The 23,162-nt window shown below is 42.2% G+C and overlaps 1 protein-coding gene and 2 long non-coding RNA genes across 3 annotated transcripts; 2 read left to right on the forward strand and 1 right to left on the reverse strand.

The window, feature by feature from the left end:
- Window positions 1-7,555: 7,555 nt before the first annotated feature.
- Window positions 7,556-22,871, reverse strand: gch1 (GTP cyclohydrolase 1). The gene is made up of 6 exons (XM_015953726.3): window positions 22,389-22,871; window positions 17,027-17,136; window positions 11,647-11,702; window positions 8,611-8,642; window positions 8,411-8,495; window positions 7,556-7,880 (listed from the first exon to the last, which is right to left on the reverse strand). Exons 1-6 carry the CDS (start codon window positions 22,759-22,761, stop codon window positions 7,754-7,756), a joined length of 783 nt encoding a protein of 260 aa, XP_015809212.1. The 5' UTR covers window positions 22,762-22,871; the 3' UTR covers window positions 7,556-7,753.
- LOC129153138 (uncharacterized) lies at window positions 13,129-15,679 on the forward strand. The gene is made up of 3 exons (XR_008559327.2): window positions 13,129-13,259; window positions 15,405-15,453; window positions 15,539-15,679. It is a non-coding gene; the product is annotated as an uncharacterized lncRNA (long non-coding RNA).
- Window positions 17,058-17,362, forward strand: LOC139071801 (uncharacterized). Its single transcript, XR_011521619.1, has 2 exons — window positions 17,058-17,159; window positions 17,262-17,362. It is a non-coding gene; the product is annotated as an uncharacterized lncRNA (long non-coding RNA).
- Window positions 22,872-23,162: the final 291 nt, after the last annotated feature.

A 23,162-nucleotide genomic window follows, 5' to 3' on the forward strand; every position in this document is an offset into this window, starting at 1 on the left:
CAACAGTACAATGATGGACGGGGTGAGCAGCACCCCCACTCCTCGGGAAGGCCCGGCGCTTCTCCACAGTCGAGGCTGTTCATTAGAAGGAAGATGCCAGCCTTTGGACCAGGTCTGAGACAGCGGCCCCTTCTGACATCATCATCATGGCGTCATTCACATGAACGGACTCATCTCAGTTTGGGATTTCCTGGGCTGGTTTCAGCTCCAGCTGTGATGTTAGTAGCGGTCGGCCGTGTTGTGCTCAGTATTTGGGTGATCCGAATAACAACAAAACATTTCTTGATATTTATTGTTTACATGAGGATGCTACTACCAGAGGGTACGGAAACGTGTAATCACGTCAGGTAGGCCTGCGTGCAAGCTTCATGTCCCCCAAATAGACATCACACCAGTTTACAGCTGATGTGCTTATTCTTTATTTTAGCAGCTGACAGGAAAGAGACAAGTAGCTGGATGTGGATGACAGGAGGAAGTTGAACAGATGCGTGCAGAGGAGGAAGGGGGTAGGTGATGTGGAGATAAACACAGAAAGTTGAGGAAGGAATGGAGCTGAAGCGATGCTGAGAAGGGAAGCGGATGTTTTCATGAGAAAAACGTCAGAGGCAGGACCTCTGAAAATGATGTCATGTCTGATCATGTTCAGTCCACTCATGTGAGTGTAGGAGCTGTGGCCATCCACTGCGCTCGCTGTACGAGTCTGACTCCAGAGTCTATGAATAAGAGACGAGTTGGTGGGATCTGGGTTGGTTTAGAGCAGGGCCTCGAGGGCCGCTATCCAGCATGTTTAATGGTTTCTCTGGTCCAACAAACTAGATTCACCTGTGCAGCAGCTCATCGGGCTCTGCAGAAGCCTGTTAATCACCTACTAATTGAAATCAGGTGTGCTGAAGCAGAGTTAAAACCAAAATGTGCTGGACACTGGCCCTTGAGGCCCGGAAATGAATAGCCCTGCTTTAGAGGGAAGGACGGTAGTGAAACACAGTGAGGAGGTGATGTGAGATCAAACAGGATGTGTGTGTTCCACTCGGTGTCATGAAGACCGAACAAACACACGCACGCACACACGCACACGCACGCACACACACACACACACACACACACACACACACCATGAAGGGTAGTTATCCCAGAGATTGTCTTGTTAGTGCTTACCTCCCCCTGCTGGCCAAAAGCAGTCAGTGCAGGACAGGAACTAAAGACCGGCAGATTTTTGTAAATTACTGACGAAAACAAACAAAAATCACATGTGGGGAGAAAACTGGTCTGGGAAAACGAGAGCAAAGATGTCTGGTGTGTCAGTCTTTTGACTGTTTGTGGGCAGAATTCTTCATAGAATATATTTCTTTGTTTATTTTTTAATCTTTTGGTTATTATTTATCCCTTGTTGTGTCTAGAACGAAGATGCGTTTTGTGAAAGTGAGCTGGTGAGGTTCCTGTGTGCTGCTTTCAGGCACACCTGCGTCCTGACCATGAACTGGTGTTGTTGGGGTCATGTTCTTTAGCTTCTTTGTGAATAAGTTTTCATTTTGCAGTATTTCCTTTGTATGCTGCACTAATGTGATACACTAAAATCTGAATGATCAGCTCTGATCCAGACGGGCTGGTCTTTGGAGAGGATGGCAACTATGTGGTAGAACCACAAATCTGACCGTAGAGACCAACCGCACCACACGTCTCTGGTTAAACTGAAACCAGATGTCCCTCTTGCAGTGGTTTTAGCCAAAGCTGAATGGAGACTGACAGGTGAAGGGCCGTATCAGGGTTCATGCATGTTTTAGTTCATCATGGCTTAAGGACAGATGTTATCCTTCAGTGTTTGTTTCATATTTAGCACAAATCACACTTAGCTTTTTATTATTGATTTATTTAGTTAGTCAAATTAAAATAAGGCCTACAAAAGCAGATAGTTCTGATGAGGAGGTAGTCTGATTGTCTTTTCCTGAGCAAACCACTCCAGCCATCTCGGGTTTGAAGGGTTGCATCTCCACTGATGCTCAACAGGATTCATATCTGGACTCATTAAAGGCCATTTAGGAGTGGTCCAATGATTGTCAGCCATACTTGAGAGCTTTTAGCTGGACATTTGGGGTCATTATTATGACTTGGAGAACCTGTGACTGAGGCTGAGCTTTCTGACCCCGGTTCTTCACCAGCTGCATAACGTAAGAACCACGTTTTCTTGTGATTCAGTGACCACATTATACAATAGTGCCTTTTGTTTAGAAAAATTTCAGGTGCTTCATACTGCTCCTGTGGTTGATTTTTATTTCTGACCTGATCTGAAATGCTTAGAAATGCTCCCGCAGGATACGGCCGGAGCTCGACAGGACCCTCAGGAGACAGCTGGAGCCTCTGGAGACTTTTGGCACTAATGAGCCAAGTAGGAATTTCCAACATGAAAGGATGCAGGGCTAATATTTGGCCTCTCTAGAAATATTGTGGCCCCTGGATGGCCCCACACTAATGAAAACCCTGGATCCACCAGATAACAGTGGCTATTAGCTGAGTCTTCTGCTTCACAATGGTTACACCCCGCCCACTTACAGATCCGGTTGAAAGTCAGGGTGACTTGGAGCAGTCGTGTTTCCTCCAGCTTCTCTCTCACTCTCTCGCTCTCTCTTTCTCTCTCTCCATATAAATTGTTGCTCGTCTCTGAGAGCTAAAAGAGCATCATGAGATTTGTCTGCATTTTTCTAAGCATTTTTATGTTTTGATGATTGCCCTCTACAACTCCGAGCGACCCAAGCTGTAACGTTTATGAGCTTTATTTTGAAATCCACAGGCTCTCTGTCAGTAAAACAGACATGTTTGGGAGTTAAAGACACTAAAACATGCATGTAACTCTGCTATAGGATCCATAGGATAAATGTTCAGATCCAGTGATGGTGGTTTTAAACTCCAGTCTGGATTTTTGCGCACACACACACACACACACACTACAAAATAGGAGTGGAAGATTTTGCAGCTGAACTCTTTATATGATTTTTTGAGTGTATAAAATCCAATCTGTCAGTTCATCTGAATTCCACCAAAGCACGAGTGTGAGATTATATTAATCCCGGTTGTCTTTCTTCAGGATCTCACCTTGTTCTTTCAGTGTCACTTCCATATTAATCAGAACTTAAACATAGAAACAGTTATTTATTCTTTTCTTTTGTGCAGAGGTCATGCTGATCCTTTAGGTGTTTTATTATTTAAAGTACCGTATGTATTAACGTGTTATGGCTGGTAACCATACATACATCTCAATTATTAACGTTGTTATTGTTGACCGAGTGTTTTCTTTCGTGTTTTGTTTAATTGTTGCTGAGCTATCAAGTTTGTGTGTTTCAGTGTCATGTTGAGATTTGATGCTTTGAGCGAAGCCCCGTGTCTGGACTTGCTGATGTCACCAAGCACTGGTGCAGGATGGGAGGGGCTAAAGGTCAGCATTAACAGGACATGGATCAGTGCTAGTCAGATGTGCTTTTACTCAGTCAGTGTTCATTTGACTCTTCAGAGGATTTGTTTATGTTCAGATAATAGTATCAAGTTTTAAAAACTCAAAGTGGTTTATTTTATTGGACGTGAACACAAATTCTCCCTTTGAGCAGGTTTGATGTTAGCACTGACTGACGGGGTTTACAGACTGTGATAATAAAGTTACAGGGTTTGTGTTCGGAGGACAAAACGCCTCCGAGTTCAGGATCGTCTGCGAGCCAAATCCAGACCAGTGGCAGTATTAACATTTAAATTACGCTTTGATATTCCAAAAGCATTTGTGGAGACATGTATGCTGTTTTTCTTTTTCTTTGCAGTTTGGTGGGTTTGGGATGGAGACTTTTATTATCCTGCTCTTTGTTTTGTTTTTGGAACAACAAAGTTACCGCCTGACTGTGCTCCTTTTACTTCATTTAGATTTATTTTATCAAAGAGCCGATGTCCTGTATTGACTGCAGGCTTACTTATATATTTGAAAAAAATGTATGTTTATTAAAAAAAACACTAAAATAGAAAAATAGAAAAAAGGGAATAGGAAAAAAAGAAAAAAAAGTGTAATTTATATTTTAAGACTGCATGCACAAGACTGGGATAGTCCTATTTAGAATAACAAATGGCAGTGCCTTTTTTATACTTGAGACGTCAACCCCAAATGTAAAAATGGTTTTATATGGACTTTTAGAAACTTGTAATGTTGCAAATGAAACCAGCAACGGCTGAGTCGGGTCACGTTCACGCCGCACACCCTCCTTTCCTAGAATTTATCCCTTTTTATTACGTTTCTAGGAATGCAGACCTGGTTTTATTCATCTTTATGTTGGATTTTTGTTGGTTTTATCAGAACCAATGTTGATTTAATGTATCATCTTTGTTATTTTTTTTTAATTCAAGAAGTTTCCAAGCTGAATTTTTAAAAATGACCTACTAAATATTGGTTTATTCAATTATAAAGTTAGTCCCAGTATAACAGACGTAAACCTGACACAGCCCGACGGTGCTTAGCAGCACTGGGTGTGCAGAATGAACATGAACCCAGACGCCCACGCTGGCTGGTACTTTATAATTCTGATATAAAGTCCTGAACTATTCTGGTCCGCACAATGAAAGATGTGACAGCAAGAATATGTAAGGGTCTTTAACGTGTTTTGTACATTTATTGTGATGTACCAGAATGCTGTGAGTTGGCATGCCCCCCCGATTTACATAAAAACAAACAAAAACAGCTGTTGTGTCTGTTCTTGTTTTTCTGTATCAACATGTACCTGCAGACCTGAAGCGGGGATCAGAATATGCGTTGCTTTAAGTGTTGAAACTGCTTGATTGAATGATACAAAGTTGGTGCAAAAATGGAGCCTTGGGACAGAATCAGCCACATGTTTTCCACAAGTGTCTTCTCCGTGATGATTCCTTTAGATCCCGTACACGAACCCAGCAGATTTGAAATCTGCACGACTGATCTGAAACTATAAGAGCTGGTTTGTGTCTTTTTGGCCACAAGGGGCAGCAGAAACAGCTTGTATTACATTTGTTGTCAAAAAGTTAAAATTCTACTCAAGATCTACAAGAAGACTCAAACCTTTAATTCTGAACATGTAAACATGAGAACTTCCTAACAGCAGCATTCATCAGTCAGGGTTTCTGCAGATAGACACTCTCACATAAAGGTTTATTGTCTTTGATTAAAAAGTCTTCAAAATGAACACAGTACATAAAGTGACACTGATGGTAAGATCAGGACACCCTTCTCAACAAGGCCACAGGAACAACAGCGCTGTTAGTACTCGTCTTCCCTCCAACACACACACACACAACTTCAGCCACTGTGGTACACAGAAACCTGACCGCAGACACTGAAACACTAAATGATGTTTTCTATAAGTCACCACAATGTCACAGAACAACACACACCTGCATTCACAATGTCCATTTGCAGGAAACACACACACACACACAGGGTCTTTCAACACCTCATGTAAATAAAGTGTTTTGATTTGAACCCAGAGGCAGGTTGGCACAGGAAGGCAGTTCCAGGAAAACATTGGAAGGGGTTTGTGTTTATTTATTTAGCAGACGCGACAGCGACGGTGGCACAGGAGTTAAGTGCTCGCCCCGTAATTGGAAGGTTGCAGGTTCGAGCCCCACTCAGTCTGTCGCTGTCGTTGTGTCCTTGGGCAAGACACTTAACCCAAGTTGCCTGCTGGTGGTGGTCGGAGGGACCGGTGGCGCCAGTGCTCGGCAGCCTCGCCTCTGTCAGTGCGCCCCAGGGCAGCTGTGGCTACATCGTAGCTCATCCCCACCAGTGTGTGAATGGGTGAATGACTGATTGTGTTGTAAAGCGCCTTGGGGGGTTCCAGGACTCTAGAAGGCGCTATATCAAATACAGACCATTTACCATCCAAAGCTACTTACAATTTATAACCTATAGGGCATGTTGTGATCTGTGGGGGAAACCGGAGTACCCGGAGGAAACCCACGCATGCATGGGGAGAACACGCAACCCCACTCAGAAAGGCAACAGCCGAGTTTCGAACCTGCAACCTTCGTGCTGCGAGGCAACAGTGCTAACCACTGCGCCACCATGCAGCCCTTATTATGATGCATTTCGATGCCTTCCTTCACAACTTTTAATCTAAAGAATTTCATTAAACTTAACTTAAAAGGAATGCTAATAAAAAATAAAGGATAGCTTATGATGCTGCTATTAAAGCAACACTCTGCAGTTTTGGCTTGCTTTTAGCACCCCCTAGTTTTAATTCACTGTTTTAAAACTGAAACTCTCCTCCTTGCTGTGCGTTTGCGTTTTTAACACCTTAATCTAATTGAAATGTTTTCCCAGTCTTCACTAGTGTCTACAGGAGTGATTCATCACTAAATCAAACAAATCAGCTGTGTTCATGATCAAAAGCATGCAGGAAACATGCTGGAAGTGGACTCCAGTGCTAGCATGTCGGCTAGCTGCTTTACTATTGACTAACAGAGTTCCTGGTGAATAAAATGACCAAGATGCTGAGAGGAGGAATCATGTGACCACACAGAAAGGCTGTAGCGTGTCAGCAAACCCAAACATGGACTCAGAACGCTGGGTGATCCCAGGCAGGCCTGTTACGCTACAAACTGCAAGCGACTAGCCAACAGGATGGGAGCCAGGACCATCGGCTGGCAGCGCGCCTGAACAGCAGCTAGGGTTCGTGCGGCACGCTGAGGATGTGCGATACAAGGACCTCGGGTAGAGACGAAAGGGCATCAGTGACTGAGCGTTGCCCAGTAAGAAGAAAGGGTGAGTGTAGAATCAGTGATGGAACGGGACGTAATCACTACCGCCTGACAAACGTGTTTAGATACAATCATTCTTTTACACTTTCACTCCTTGGTGGTGGTGAGCTACAATGTAGCCACAGCTGTCCTGGGGCGTACTGACAGCAGCGAGGCTGGTGACCACCACCAACATATTAAATTTTCTTGTTCTTGGTTATTTTTTTAAATGCTGCAACAATCAGCAGTTTATCAATTTTGATGATTGAGTTTGATGACAGACGACTGCCAGCAAACAAGTTCATGAAAGTCTTTCTGCATTATATCTTTAAAGTGTGAGATTCACTTTTAAGAAAATAAAGTGCTTTATTTTTTTTATTCTCCAGTTAATTTGGTTTATGGTTTAAATTGGTTTGGAAAACTTTGTTTAATCTGGCTGCAAACAAAATAAAATATCTGCTAAAATTAACAAAGCGTTAAAAATGTGATGAAATATGACGGGACAAAGTTTCTGGGGACATGAATGTTTGATGGTGTTGTCCTATTCTTGAACATTTCTGGCAGTGAGAAGCTGTAAACCTTTAAAATCCTCTTGCTTAATACCTAATTATTAAATATGATTTTAGTTCTACTGCATAATAACGGGATTTAGACGGTTTAGTGTCATAAAATGTTTGATTCTGTTGTGGTTTAGAGTAGAAACTCCTGTTTTTTAAGGACAATGACACATGTTTCAGTAACATCTACACTCATGCACACTAAAAGAGGGTAAAGTCTGTTTCACCATCTGACGGTAAACATGTCCGCCGCTGACCTCACTCTGGAACTGGTCAGGTAAAGCGTCGCCTCATCGGATCGTCACAGACTGAAAAATAACAGTAACACCCTTTCACTGCCTTCAATGAGATGGAAACACACACACACACACACACACACACACACACGTAGCATGGCAGCTGGTCCATGCAGGTGGAGGTAACCCCAGGCAGCAGAAGGAAGAGGAGAAGCTTCATCCTTCTCAGCTCCTGATGAGGGTGAGAAACTCATCGCGGGTTTTTGGATCTTCTCTGAAGACTCCCAGCATGGTGCTGGTGACGGTTTTACTGTTCATCTTCTGGACGCCTCGCATCACCATGCACATGTGGCTGCAGGAGAAGGAGGAGCTTAAAATGACAAATTCATACCTGATCAAAAACATTATAGAATTGATACAGTAGATCAGACTGGAGTGGAAACAGGAATGTTCACTGTGAGGAGAATGTATACTCTGAATGACTAAAAATGAGTTTTTCTGCCAAATACATTCTTGTTTTTTTTTCTTAAAAGTGACAAACAGCAACATTTGAAGACAATTTTGAGTAATTTTCTCTCTGTAGCCAGCTTTAAAGAAACACAACATTCTTCAACAAAGAGTTTGGACTTAAAAAAGAAAAAGAATGGAAATTTAAAATCTTAAATTACTCATTACCCCAAGTTAGTTTGAAGATGTTCAAAGAAACATTAGATTTTATGATTGAAGTGTCCCAACTGCAGCATCGTGTTTCTGCTTCATTATTAATGTCCTGAGATTTTTTTCTCAAATTATCAATAAAAAAATTAACAGAATTTTAGAGAAATAATTTAAACTGAAGGAACAGAAAGATGATGTCATAGGTGAAGCTGGGTCAATACGTACGTCGCCTCGATGACAACGCCGACCCCGGTTGGCTGCAGGGCCTCAGTGATTGCCACGGCGATCTGTTTGGTCAACCTCTCCTGAACTGTGGACAGACAGGAGAGACAGACGGACGGATGGACAGGGAAACACAAACAGTCGAAGCAAACAGATCAGGGACACGGCTGAAGGAACAGCTTCTCTAACAGGATTTCTGCTACCTTGTAGTCGCCGGCTGTAGATTTCTACGATCCTGAAGGAGAAAAATAAGAAAAAGAGTGTTTGACTCTGAGACTTTCAGTTAACCCTGAATTCAACAGGAACTGATGGAAAAGGAAAGCAAATAATTTATTTATTTTTGGCTTTCTCAACCTCTAATGCAAATACACACCTAAAAAGCAGATTCTAGTTTTTGTTTCTGTTTTTTTACTGATGAACTTCCTTCACTGATTTACTTTCTTTAACAATGAAAACACTTAAAACATTTATTTCCAAGAAGTCCTAAAGACCCCTTGAATGTCCTGGCTTTCATAAAAAGCCAGACATAGATATCACTGGATATTGTTTATTTTTGAATGTGTATTCTTTGACTTTGCGGCATATTTTAAAAAGTATTTGGTGCGTTCTAGTTGTCCGTATAATACTAGATTTAATGAACGCATTTCTTTTTTTGTACCCAGGTTAAAGAAGGAAGTGGGAAGACTTGTTTTTAGTGTTAAAGCCCCACTGGACTGGGATAATCTACCTGCTGATTTGAAATCAATCACTTCTTTTCATTTATTTAGGAACGCTGCTTATTTACACGCCTTACCCTTTTGTACTGGCTTCCAAGTAATTTTTGGCTATCTTGAAGGCACAAGTTATTATTATTATTTTTTTTTTTTGCATATTTTCAGGTAATTGTAATATTAATTTTCCCTTAGTTTGTTCTTTTCTTTTTTGGTGTTTGATTTTTTTTTCAGCTGCTTGCTGTCTTGTTGTCTTTCAATTTTTGTGTCGTATGGACGGAGGACCCTCTTGGAAACGAGATGCTTCATCTCAAGAGGCTTTATCCTCCGAAAATATATAAACAAAGGTTTTCTTTTGGAACCTGTCCTGTCCTGGCAGAAGCAGACAGAAAACCATTACATGCCAGAGCAGTTTCACTCTACAGCAGGAGGGATGCGTGATATAATATGCGTTCACAAGTCCAGCGTTGTGGCAATATTACTACCAAGGTTGTCTGCACGAATGCTGCAAAATTCCCGTAACGCCATGCCACGTTTATAAGACGGGCAGTAATACACTGATTTACCGGCATGGTGTGCCTTCTAAAAAGGGCTATGGTTATTCAGTAGCTAGCTCTGCAGCTAAGGTTAGCTAATACTAACAATCTTTTGGACAATAAATCTAAAATGAGAGATTAATGTTGTTTATAAAACTGCACAAATTGTTTTTAGGACAGCAGAAACTGGCCTCAGACTAGCTGTTACCTCATCAATCTGACAGAACTAATCTCCAAATGGAGATTATTCACAAAGTTATCCATGATCACAAAACTGTCACGTTCTGCCCCTGCCTTCCTGACTGTGTCTCTCTCCTGCCCTGATTAGCCCTTATTGTTCTCACCTGTCCCATGTGTTCCTGATTTCCCTGTGTATTTATACCTCCCTCCTTGTGCCAGTCTTTGTCAGATCACTGTTGTTTGTGTTAGCTGTCTGTGTTGTGTTTGTCCTGCCGTTCCCGCTCTATAATTAAAACCATTTTTACTTCATCCGAGCCTGCATCTTTACCTCCTGAGCTGCCTCTCCACACATGGTCCATCATCTCCTCACCCGCAATCATGACAAAAACCACATTTCAAAACTTTAGTTTCACTTGATGACACCAGATCTGATTGAAGCATTTTAAACTACAAAGTAGTAAAACGTTTAAAGTGGGACAAACTGTCCAGCTTAATGAAGAAGACTGACCTTTACCTTCTTTTAAATGTAAGTTTACGTCCGCCATGACGGACTCTGGGTCATTCTTAAGAAAAGGATAAATCCACACCACAAACCTCAGCTGACCACAGTCAGTCATTCTGACTTCCTGTACTTCCTGTGGAAGTGAAGAAACGACCTGATCTTACCCTTCAACCTGCTGCTCTTCTCCCTGAGCGAGAGCACTTTGGATCAACATGACCTCCCTCACCTCAAAGTAAATGTCACAAAACCAAACGAGCGTCATGACGACAGTCTGGACTCAACACGCAGGAACCAGTCATCAGGAAAAAGGGACGCGGCCTCAGACTTTAAATAGCTCTGAAGGGATCCCTCTATGAGCTGCACATTAGTTCCATATTATCATTACCAGCCATTTATTTCTGCTGGAACAGAAGATTCAGCAGGAACAGGGATGCATGCTGGGGCATTGGTAGCACTGTTGCCTACCAGCAAGAAGGCTGCTGGTACAAATCCCACCTGCAAACACAAATCCATGTTTTCCCATGGATGTGAGGGTTTTCTACTGGTTTCCTCTCACAGACCAAACATGCATTTCAGGTTGAGTGGAGACTTTAAATGGTCCCCAGGTGGGAGTGAAAGAAAGTTTGTCTCTGTGTGTCCCTGTGATTGACTTAAGGCCTGTCCAGGGTGTCCCTCACCTCCCACCCAAGAGCCATTGGAGACAGAAACCAGCTCTTAACCCTAGGATTGATGAATGAGATGCAGAAGACAACACGTATTGTTTTATGGACTGACTGAGGAACATGGAGAGAGATAAAAGCTACATTCACTCTCTTAACCCACTGGACCAACAAAACTACACATCTGGGCCCAACTTGTCTTCATTAGGACAGACGGAAAGGGTGAGGAGCAAAATGAGTCAAAATCTATAATCCTAACTCTAAAACCCTGACCCTAACCCCCAGGTCATGATTAGGACAGACACCTTGTGGATGAGGGGTGAGATATGTCCAGATATGTGCTCCTGACTAAAAAGAACAACATGTTCCGAGTTTACCGAGTCACCACCCTCTGTGTGTGTGTGTGTGTGTGTGTGTGTGTGTGTGTGTGTGTGTGTGTGTGTGTGTGTGTGTGTGTGTGTGTGTGTGTGTGTGTGTGTGTGTGTGTGTGTGTGTGTGTGTGTGTGTGTGTGTAGTTCCAGGTTAGTACCATAAGCCTGGGGGTATTGGGGTCAGTGGGATCAGATTCTACACTGGTACACACTCGTTTTAATAATCAGCTTAAACACACACACTCACTAAGACTTGTTCATGTGAAATCAAATTGACTCACCTGGCCAGTTTGCTGAGGCCCAGAACTCTCTTATTAGGAAGGTAACCGATATGAACCTGAACAGAGAAACAGTTGGTGTCATGGCTACATTTTACAGTCAGGAAGTTGGTTTTGTTTTTCTAACATCTGGCACATGCACCAGCAGCAGATTTCACAATCTGGAGTTTCCCCCTTCAAGGAATGATTTTTAAGAATTCCGTAAAAACCATAATCTTACGCTGTACTGTGACATCATAAATATTTTTTTCCCAAGCCCATCCCCCGTCCCATAGCGCCATGCCAGCATCAGCATTAGCCAATAGCGTTAGACTCATGCAAAGATGTTAGTCACAAAGTGTGTAAAACGTAAATAACGGTTAGAGTAGGATTCTAACAGCAGAATTCTCTGGTCAGAGCTGGGATCAAACCTGCGACCTGATTACTGGACAACCCGCTCTACCTCCTGAGCTACTGCTGCAATGAAGTGTAAACAGTAGCTGATCAGTGGCGGTTCGTTCATAGGTGGCGCTAGGGCGTCGCCCCACCGGTCTCACAAAAAGGAGAAGAAGGAATCACAAAAGTTAAAAAACATGAACATTAAACTGAACGCTCTATTCATCATACAGATCATAAGTGCTGTGTATAATCTGTTTTTAAATGTGGTTTAAAGATTTTCTCTCACACTTTTACCATGAACGAATCATCTTGTGACGTATTTCCTGTTCCTTTTCGAGCGCAGCAACCATTAAACCTACGATATAACTGGCGCATGCGTGCTGGATCCCCCTCCAATACAAGGAATAGGAGAGCCTTTGGTCGCAGGCCCAATCCCAATACTTGCACTTCCACCCTTTCGCCCTTCAACTGCACGATCCATTCTAAGGGTGCGAGTGCATAGGGTGTCCCAATCCTCAAGTGTGGAAATTGACCACGCCCCTTTTGCACCATTGATCCGCGCTGTGCCCAAGCCCACATCGAAGCTGACTTGGGCGACGGGTATTACTCACAATCCATTGCTGTGTGAGTACTTTCGGAAGGTGGAAAAATGGCTCCAGTACCTTTTCTGAAAATATGCAATTTCAAACAAAAGTTCATTTTAAGATGATTAATGATATTTATTCATGCTCTGAATGTTTGAGACTAATATTTATTATGATCAGCAATGAATGTAAATTTTGTCAAGAAATTATTTGTTTGAAAGTTGTTAATTAAGACTTTTTTATAAAGTAGCACAAACAGCGGCCAGCATGCGATGCGGTCGATGACGCAACGCTCCCTGTCCCATTACGGCAAATAGCTGCACAATTGTGTACCACACACTTGAAGCCTCACTGCACACTTCCTCAAATGCTCTTAGCTGAAGACCGTAGGGCGCAGTATAAGTACTGGGATTGGGCCGCAGAGGTTTGCAACCGAAACTGGGTTGAATCTCAGCTCAGCTCAGGATGTTCACCCAGAACCAGAAGCTCTCCACAGTTCAGCATTCTTTTATTTAAAATTATTTTTCATTTTTTTAGTTCACCGTTCTTTGTTCCTTTTAGAGCAGCTGAGCACACCTCGTGGAGCTTTTTTATTATGGAGAACAAGAAAATGATGGAATGTGGCATCGGAAACTTGCAAACACTCACCTGCAGGTAAAAAAGCCCAAATCAGTCAGGAATCAGCTCAGTGTGATGTTGGGACATTGGATTACACAAACTCAGTGGATTTTTTATTTATTTTATTTTTTTACCATAACACGAATTATTATGACCATAAACCAGCAAAGGGAAGACTGAATTTACACCTTTGACTTCATGAAACTAGCTTTGTTTTGCCGCTACGTTGCCCCGTGAACTTTGCTGGTAGAGTGATGGTACTTATAATTGTTGTAAAGAGGAGAGTCTGGGCTTTAATTTAAATGGCTGCTCCTGTGGATAGAATCATATTTCATTGTTGCTATTGTGTTTTTCTCGATATTTGCATTTGGCTTTTTTCAGCCTTTTTATTTAGCAGCTTATTGTCATTGGGTGTTGCTGAGGTAGAAAATGTGGATTCTGTCGTTTAGAGGAGCCTCTTCATGTTAAGTATGTGAGCAGTTTGCATTTGTTGGTGCATGAATGTGGTGCCCCCCAGGGGTCATATGTACTTAGCCCATCTGAAAACAGATGGCAAAAATGCACCTAACCAAATATATAATTCACCAGCCGCCACTGAAGCTGACTAAGCAATGCCAATCTAACTTGCAACTGATTTAAGACAAAATTGCAAATAAAATAAATAAAACTTCAAACTAATTAGAACATGTTTAGGAGGGTTTGTGATTAAATCGTTGCAAAACCCCTACAAACTCTGATTGGATGTCATCATCTATTTGAAGTTTTTTCAAACCATTTTAGCCCAAATTCAGTGACAAGTAAACATGTTTTCTTACAATTTTGTGTCTAAGTAGTTGCTGTAATACTTCAGTGTTTCCTCACATGCATGTGAAACATTAGACTAGTGAACTGATGAGGCCGGAGGTTCAGCACACACCTACACAGGTTACCGGTTTCTGTAAATCTCAGATAATCACCAACATGAACGTAGCTTTGACTTTAGAAATAGGGGAGACACAACCGGCAGTGAGGACCGGGGGGAGGGTGTCTTTACAGTAAGTACACAAAATATATGTAATATGTAATGGGTCAACACAAGCGGTTGTTTTACGCTTGGTCCTAGTGCTCCAGGGGCGTGTTCAGGGGGTGGCCTGGGGTAGCACATGCCACCCTTGGAACCTGATTGGCCACCCCACTGAATTTCCTTTAAAGAGACTTTTTCACAAAAAGCTTGGGGTCAAAAAGAAAAAGCATAACCATTGGTGCCACCCATGCACAAAGAGGTGCACTACCTGGGCCACCCCATTTTAAAAGATCTGACCACACCACTGTAGTGCTCAACCAGTGTCTATTTAATATAGTGTAATTTTGTTTTGGATGGTAAAAAGTGCAGGGGACAAAAATGTAACTTGGAAAAAGTTGGTGGGAAATCCCCCGCCCCCCCAAAAAAACTACGTCCATGATCACCAAGAGTCACATATTAGCATCAACATGACCATGAGGCTGAGTGAGCGACAGTAGCAGGAGATGAAGATCTGAGCAAGCAGGAGGAGTCAGCAGCAGGAGCTCCACGGCTGTGGATGGCTGGAGGCTCTAATTCTCCTGCACACCAACACAAGCGAGCTCTACTCAAATGTCAGGCCCCATTTGTAGTCTGGAGAAGAGAAAGGGCAGCAGCGACGAGCATGCAAAGATCTCGTTTTATTCACTTTTTTCTTGTGTTCCGTCTCTGCTGCAGTGGCCTGATAACACACACATGAAACAGGCTGCTGCTCCACTCATGTTTACCCAAACACACGCCGGAAGGTGTGATGGAGACGCGTCTTTATTCAGACTCAATTAGCTCAGGAGTGGTTGGAGAGGCTGTTTTTATTTTTATCATTCTTAGGACAGGTTGCTTTGAGGAGATGAGTTTAGGCATTCAGAAGACGCCACCAAAACCAGTAATCACAGATTAAGATGTTCTCTTTCTGATGGTTTTAATCTATTGTAGCTTGTGGTGAGATGTGAAGTTTAAAGGCCAACGTTAACTCTTCACAGCAGTGAGGAACTCGTCAGAGAAATCTGCATCTCAGGATAACAAAAAGCAGGAGGAAGAATGAGAATTTCACTGCAGATCTATTATTCTAATTCTCTTTTTTTCATCTAAAAATATCCAGGGAACAAGTGATAAGACCTGTAATAAAGATCTCTCTTCCACAGCTGACACCAGAACAGGCGGCGGCTACCTGGACCCCATCTGCTGAGGGGAGTAAGTGTTTGTGTGATTCACTGTCATCAGAACCCATTTAAACTGACGGAAAAACATCAGCTGCTGCCTCCTTTTGTTTTAAAAGACACACACCTGCAGGTGAAGACGGAGGGATGGAAAGAGAAGGAACAGAGAGGAGGAGTAATGAGGGAGCAGCAGAGAGGAGGCTGAAGATAAACAGATCCCAGCTAATCTGATTGCTCCTCTGCTGCTCAGAACAATGGCCTCCACACAAACACCAGCAATTGGTTCGTAAACTCTGCTCAGATGTTTCTGATGAGATTCTGAGTCCTAAATATGAAAAAGAAAAATACATGGCTGCCCAGCTGCAGGGAAGTGAGGCATTCGTTTATGAAGCCCTTGTCAGCTTATTGAATTCACGCACCCAAGCAGTCTGAGCTTTTTTCCCATCATCCACGTCTCTGCATCAGATGATGACACACAGCTCTGATGTCATGAGGGGTCCAAATGACTGTGCAAAGACAGGTTTCCTTCTAAACACTAACACATCCCTACAGAAACATCCAAAATGAGAGGATACTATACTTCATAAAAAATATTATGTTCTCTCATTATCAGCTCATGTTTGAAGGGAAAAGACCCACAGAACACTTTGTGTTGGTGTTTAATTTAGAGAACAGTCACTTCTGCATTTAGGATTAAAGGTGCATTATGTAGAAATGAAGTAAAAGTGAAATCCTTTGGTAAAATTTGGTTACTGCAACCACTTAAACAACTCTGGAGCTTTTTACAATTGTCGGCGCAGCAGTAACTCACTCACCACTCACTAATGGTAAAAGGTAGTTACATTCCTCCTTCCTTTGTTTTGAAAGGAGAAAAACTGACAATATGTTCGAGTATAAAACATGCTTCAGTATGACCTTCCATCCAAAATCACTGAAACATTAGACTCTTTGGGGGTTGTCTCACTTTAAAATTCTCACTATGTTCATACATACTGCACCTGTACGTCATTTTATATTTCATTTATTGTTCCGTGGTTTTAAATTATGATGTGTTTAAGTCAATCAAAAGTAAACCATAAAGCATGAATCAAGTGGCAAACCAGGGGAAAAATGTTAATATCTTTCTGAAATCAGCTGTAAAAAAACTTATTGTGGTTTAATTCATGTTAAATGTGTTTAAAAATGCAGAAAAATGTGGCAAATAGTTTAAAACAGGTACCTCCTTTTTTCCTCTGATGGTAATCCAGGAAGTGCTAACAGTTGAAGGGGAGGAGCTTAATGCTTATACAGGAACCAGCCAGTAGGGGGCATTTGTTTGGTTTTGTGTTCTTGTAAAGTTTAATGAATTCATAGCTGGATAAGAAAGTTTATGTCAGGAAAAAACTAAAACACAAACAGGAAGTCTGCAGAGCTGGTTTCCTTCTAATAGGCCATTGTCAATATTTATTGATTTCTTTTGCTAATGGCAAAAATACCAACAAGATCACGACCCTCATCAACAAAATGATTATGACCTTCAGAAGTGTGATTTCTGGAGAGACTGCTACCAGAACCCACTGGTCCAGTCCACGTCTGCTCTTTTGCTGCTACGTTTTTGTATGTCTCACCCTGCCAAAGATGGGCACCAGGTGGTGCTCACACATCGAGAACATGTCGATGTCTTTGACGATCACCATCTCATCGTGGTCTTCATCAAAGATGGCGTCGTTCAACACGTCTGTGGAGGAGAGGACGGAGAAGGTGAAACATAAAAACCATGATTTTGAATGCTGATCCTCCATCTTTGTCATTCATTGTTAAATGTACTTTTGTGTTTTTTCTTCATAATCATGTTTGTTACAGGAACCAGTCCTGCATCACTGACATTCAGCTCCTGCTTATGATGAACTCCTGTTTCTGTCTGACAAACACCGCCGTCTAATTACAGCTCCCTTTTTACCTTCCTGCTGTTGCTTTATTGCATTTTTTTTCTGTCGGCGGGGTTCAATAAACCGTTGTATCTGTTTGTGACGACACAGACGACGTTTGCTATCATGGCGGCTCTTTTTAATTTCCTGGCTGGCTATCTGTCAGAGGGTAGAGGGAACCGAAAAAGGATGAGGTCACACAAACAGAAAACACACATGTGGCTTTAGTTCCACTTTAAACAGGAATCGTGGAATCTGGATGGGACACACGTTAGGAACATTAACCTATTTCTGGTATTTCTGCATTTCTAATTATGAAAGCTTGGCTGAACCTTAATCATGACGACGTTTTCAGCATCAGCTATTGTCAATGTTTCATTTAACTTTGTTCCTGAAAGAATTTTATATAATAAATTCACCTGAAAACCAGACAACCATCATGTCTCCTGCATTCATAGCTAATTCACAACACGATGTCAGAAACATCATGAAAATATGTCGAATAAGAACATAAGTGGCTTCTCCAGCAGGAGCTGCACACACTGACTGACGATGAGGGGAAAGAACACTGAGTCAATGGTAATTCAATAAAGGAAGGAGGTGAGGGTGAGGGCCAGCCCAGATGTGACAAAGAGGAGCAGGTTTTCAGGTAATGACGGCGTTACTCATCACCTGACTGCAGCTGAGTGTCAGACGGGTAACGCAAACGACGTAAAGCTCTGATCAGAGCAGGAAATCAGGAAGTGAACAAACACTTTTGGAACTGATTCAAAGTCTTGTGCACTTTAACCAACTCATTTCCTGTAACAGAATCAGGGTCAGTCTGGTCTCGTTAATTTCATTTTGCAGAACGACGACTCCCAACATGCAGTCAGTCTGAACTAGCAGGAAGTCACCTGGGTGACTCTGGGTGATGAGTACTTGTGGTCTCACCTGGTGTTGAAATGTTTGCACAAGCACACCGGCTCTTGCAGCCGGCCAAGGAACAAAACACATTTAGTCTGTGTGCAGGAACACTTTAGTGACAAGGTAAACCCAATAAACTCATTAGGCTGATTATTGTTTGTTTAAGTTTTCTATTTTTTCAATTTTGATTTTTAACATAATTTTGTACACAATATCATCAATGCAATATTCATACAGTGGGGCAAAAAAGTATTTAGTCAGCCATCGATTGTGCAAGTTCTCCCACTTGAAATGATGACAGAGGTCAGTAATTTACATCATAGGTGCACTTCAACTGTGAGAGACAGAATGTGAAAAAAAATCCATGAATTCACAAGGCAGGATTTTTAAAGAATTTATTTGTAAATCAGGGTGGAAAATAAGTATTTGGTCACTTCAAACAAGGAAAATTTCTGGCTCTCTCAGACCTGTAACGTCTTCTTTAAGAAGCTTTTCTGTCCTCCACTCGTTACCTGTATTAGTGGCACCTGTTTGAACTCATTATCTGTATAAAAGACACCTGTCCACAGCCTCAGACAGTCAGACTCCAAGCTCCACTATGGCCAAGACCAAAGAGCTTTCGAAGGACACCAGGAAAAGAATTGTAGACCTGCACCAGACTGGGAAGAGTGAATCTACAATAGGCAAGCAGCTTGGTGTGAAAAAAATCAACAGTGGGAGCAATTATCAGAAAATGGAAGACATACAAGACCACTGATAATCTTCCTCGATCTGGGGCTCCACGCAAGATCTCATCCCGTGGGGTCAAAATGATCATGAGAACGGTGAGCAAGATTCCCAGAACCACACGGGGGGACCTGGTGAATGACCTGCAGAGAGCTGGGACCACAGTAACAAAGGTCACCATCAGTAACACACTACAATGGCAGGGAATCAAATCCTGCAGTGCCAGACGTGTTCCGCTGCTGAAGCCAGTGCATGTCCAGGCCCGTCTGAAGTCTGCAAGAGAGCACATGGATGATACAGCAGAGGATTGGGAGAATGTCATGTGGTCAGATGAAACCAAAGTATAACTTTTTGGTATAAACTCAACTCTTCGTGTTTGGGGGAAGAAGAATACTGAGTTGCATCCCAAGAACACCATACCTACTGTGAAGCATGGGGGTGGGAACATCATGCTTTGGGGCTGTTTTTCTGCTAAGGGGACAGGACGACTGATCCGTGTTAAGGACAGAATGAATGGGGCCATGTATCGTGAGATTCTGAGCCAAAACCTCCTTCCATCAGTGAGAGCTTTGAAGATGAAACGTGGCTGGGTCTTCCAACACGACAATGATCCCAAACACACCGCCCGGGTATCAAAGGAGTGGCTCCGTAAGAAGCATTTGAAAGTCCTGGAGTGGCCTAGCCAGTCTCCAGACCTCAACCCCATAGAAAATCTGTGGAGGGAGTTGAAAGTCTGTGTTGCTCAGCGACAGCCCCAAAACATCACTGCTCTCGAGAAGATCTGCATGGAGGAATGGGCCAAAATACCAGCTACTATATGTGCAAACCTGGTAAAGACCTATAGTAATCGTTTGACCTCTGTTATTGCCAACAAAGGTTATGTTACAAAGTATTGAGTTGAATTTTTGTTATTGACCAAATACTTATTTTCCACCCTGATTTACAAATAAATTCTTTAAAAATCCTGCCATGTGAATTCATGGATGTTTTTTCACATTCTGTCTCTCACAGTTGAAGTGTACCTATGATGAAAATTACTGACCTCTGTCATCATTTTAAGTGGGAGAACTTGCACTGTCGGTGGCTGACTAAATACATTTTTGCCCCACTGTATGTGTTCAATTCTAATGCTAACAAAAATGAGTGTGTCTGTGTCCTTTATGCTGCAAAGTTCTGGAACCCAAGTTTCCTTTTTATTCTTTGTTTTTAATGATTGAAGGTTACAATAATAGCTTATTGTATTTTTGTGTTTATGTGCTGCTGTAGCAAATTAATTTCAATCGATAAAGTATATACTCTCTACACTTAAACCAATTAAAACACACCTTTTTCAATCTATTTACTCTTCAGTCTGGATAAATCCAAGAATTCTGTGAATGTTGAGCAAATGATCTGCAGAGAAAATCCTTAAAGCTTGTAGGGTCAGATTTTGAATATCTAATCTGTTTCACAGCATTCCACAGTGCACCCTGACAGAAATCCACCCAGGACCTCCATTTCCACTCAGATACAACCAATAAAGAAACAGAACAAGTTATAGGGAGCTTGACACCTTTAGACATCATTAACTTTTGTCCAGATAATTAATCACAAATAACACTCGGGGTTCTTATAACGTTACACATCTCAGTGTAACCCATCCCCCCCCCCCCCCCCCCCCCTCGTAAGGTTCTGCAGGTCATGCGGTCCACAACAAGAGGATTTGAGGCTCAGTGATGGAAGCTGGGCCTGTGACCTGCACGAGCAAATGAAGAAAAATAACCCATATTAACCAAACTAAAGGAGACTTTACTAATGCCAACAAAATACTCAACCTCCATATGTTTTTGCTTGCTTTGAACCAGTCAAAGGGGAGGCTCTTGTAACAGCCTATCAGCAGAAAGGTGGTTTAACACCACCGCCTGAATGACCACACACACACACACACACACACACACACACACACACACACAGACACACCATCATCACCATTGCCATCTCCTGCCCAGAGCCAGGAGGAGCTCCAGGTAAAACAATCAAATGTGAAAATCAGGATAAAATAAGGGCCCCACTGCATTCCTTTCTTTACAGCTTCATAACACACAACAACCCTCACAACAGCAAAATACATCCAGATGGAGCCCTGGAGGGGCAGATCCCTGAATCCAGCCACTCCAAATCGTCGTAGGGTGGAGGAACCAGCCCATGGACCAGACAACTTGGGAGCTATAGTTCTACCAGAACGGCAACATGACACAGCAGATTCTCACAGAGACCCAAATGGGTCGAACCGTTTCTGTCATGCATTTCACTCTTGACCTGAGTCTGCACCAATCATGGCCTAAAGCCCACTATGACGTCGAGTCATACCATAATAATTACAAATAATAGTAATTAAATTATTATGTTTCTGTAATTTCAGACAAAGCAACTTCTATGAAGGAAAATAAGGTCTGAATCAAGCAAATCCAGATAAACAGTAAGATGGAATGTTATTAAAATAATGTCAGAAACTACTTCAATTTAATTATTTTGTGTTATAAATATGCAGCAAATAGGTAAAGGAACCATATTTGCAAAATCATCTGATTTTTGTAAAAACCTTTCGTTAAAATATTTAATTTTTGAGGAATCCAAATTTCTAACCCACAGCTTTTATTTGCTTATGATGATTTATCTAAAAAAATATAATTTTACAGAATATATTTTACATTGTTATTATTTCTGATTAATTTGTAAATTATAATCGTAGTTCTAAATGGCCTTTATCAGTGAATAAATGAGCTCTATCTGTGACGATAATATCAGATCTCATGGTGCATTTACTATAAAGAAAACAGAAATTGTATTAAATATTGACTAATTCTGATCAAGATCATTTATGGTTTGTTTATGAGAAACAGTTGATAACAATAATTTGGTGCTCTCATGATGCATTTGTGAAACAGCAAAAAAAAATCTGTAAATAAACACACAGTTAACATGTGACATTGCCTCCAACATGATGATATTTAATAGGCAACAAGCTGTAAGATTTTTTGCATGTTTGATGCTCTGATTTTGCAAACGAAAAATCAACTTTTGCCGCAAAAACAAACAAAAAATAAACTCTTTGCACATTTAGGTCTTTCCTCTTTAAAATGTCACTTGACCTGCTGCTGAAACTGGTTTGCATGGCACGAGGTTTACAGAAGAGCCTGAAACCTGACATGGTGCTTCTGGGAAGTAAAACAGCCAAAACAGTCATAACAAAATTCTGATCAGAACCAGCATGATCAGCTTGCTGAGCAGTAGATCATTAATTAAACACAACCTTGTGTCTAATAACCTCCCTGGCCCGCAGATCCAGGGGGTGTTCTGCTGAAACTTTCCTCCCCTGTCAGCTGGACCACCTGTTGAGTGCCTCCGGAACAAATCACCTCTGAGCGGGTTTGTGGATTTAAAAACTCACCGATAATTTTCTCCTGGTAGCCCTTGGTGAAGAACTGCATGGCGGTCGCGGCTCTCCATGGGGTCTTCAGGAGCCCCTGCCGCTGCGGGTCTTCCCCGAGCCCCCGCAGGATGGTGGTGTAGGCTGCGGCCAGGGACGGCAGGCTCATCTCGTTGTCCTCCACGCTCCTGGTGCGCTCCTCCTTCCAGCTCTCCATCACCGAGGCGGCGGTGCGGTGCGAGCCGGGCTCCGCTGCCGGTGCGGCGGCGTTCCGCCCGGTGCCCCCCACTTGCCGCTTCACCACCCCGTCGAAGTGTCCGTTGATGACGGAGCCGCCGTCCCCGGTGTCTTTCCTCTCGGCTGAAGTGTACTTAGTCTGTTTGGAGTGCTCCATCACTTCCTGCTTCTCTAGTTGGTCCAGTTTTAGCGGCTTGTTTGTTTGGCTGACTCGACTTTGGTCTTCTTTACCTGCGTTTAAAGCGCAATCTCAGCAGCATCCGCACACTTTATAAGAGCGGATAATCCAAGGAGCGCTCTAATTGGCTGAGATGGATCAGGGGGCGGGGGCTAATCCCTTTGACTCATTCATAAATTAACACACTGATTGTTTTTACACAGGCTATTTATTACTCTTTCGGTGATTATATACATCTTTTCTTAGTTCACATCAGACTTTTCATTAATCTGACATTTCTGATATTCTGTTTTATAATCCATTAGAATATTTATTATCCTTTTTTTCAGGGGTTCTCAAACTTGCCAGGAGGTAAAATATTTTTCCCATGTTGTGGCCAG

Source organism: Nothobranchius furzeri, chromosome 9 (assembly GCF_043380555.1).
Source record: "Nothobranchius furzeri strain GRZ-AD chromosome 9, NfurGRZ-RIMD1, whole genome shotgun sequence".
Taxonomy (NCBI): Eukaryota; Metazoa; Chordata; class Actinopteri; order Cyprinodontiformes; family Nothobranchiidae; genus Nothobranchius; species Nothobranchius furzeri.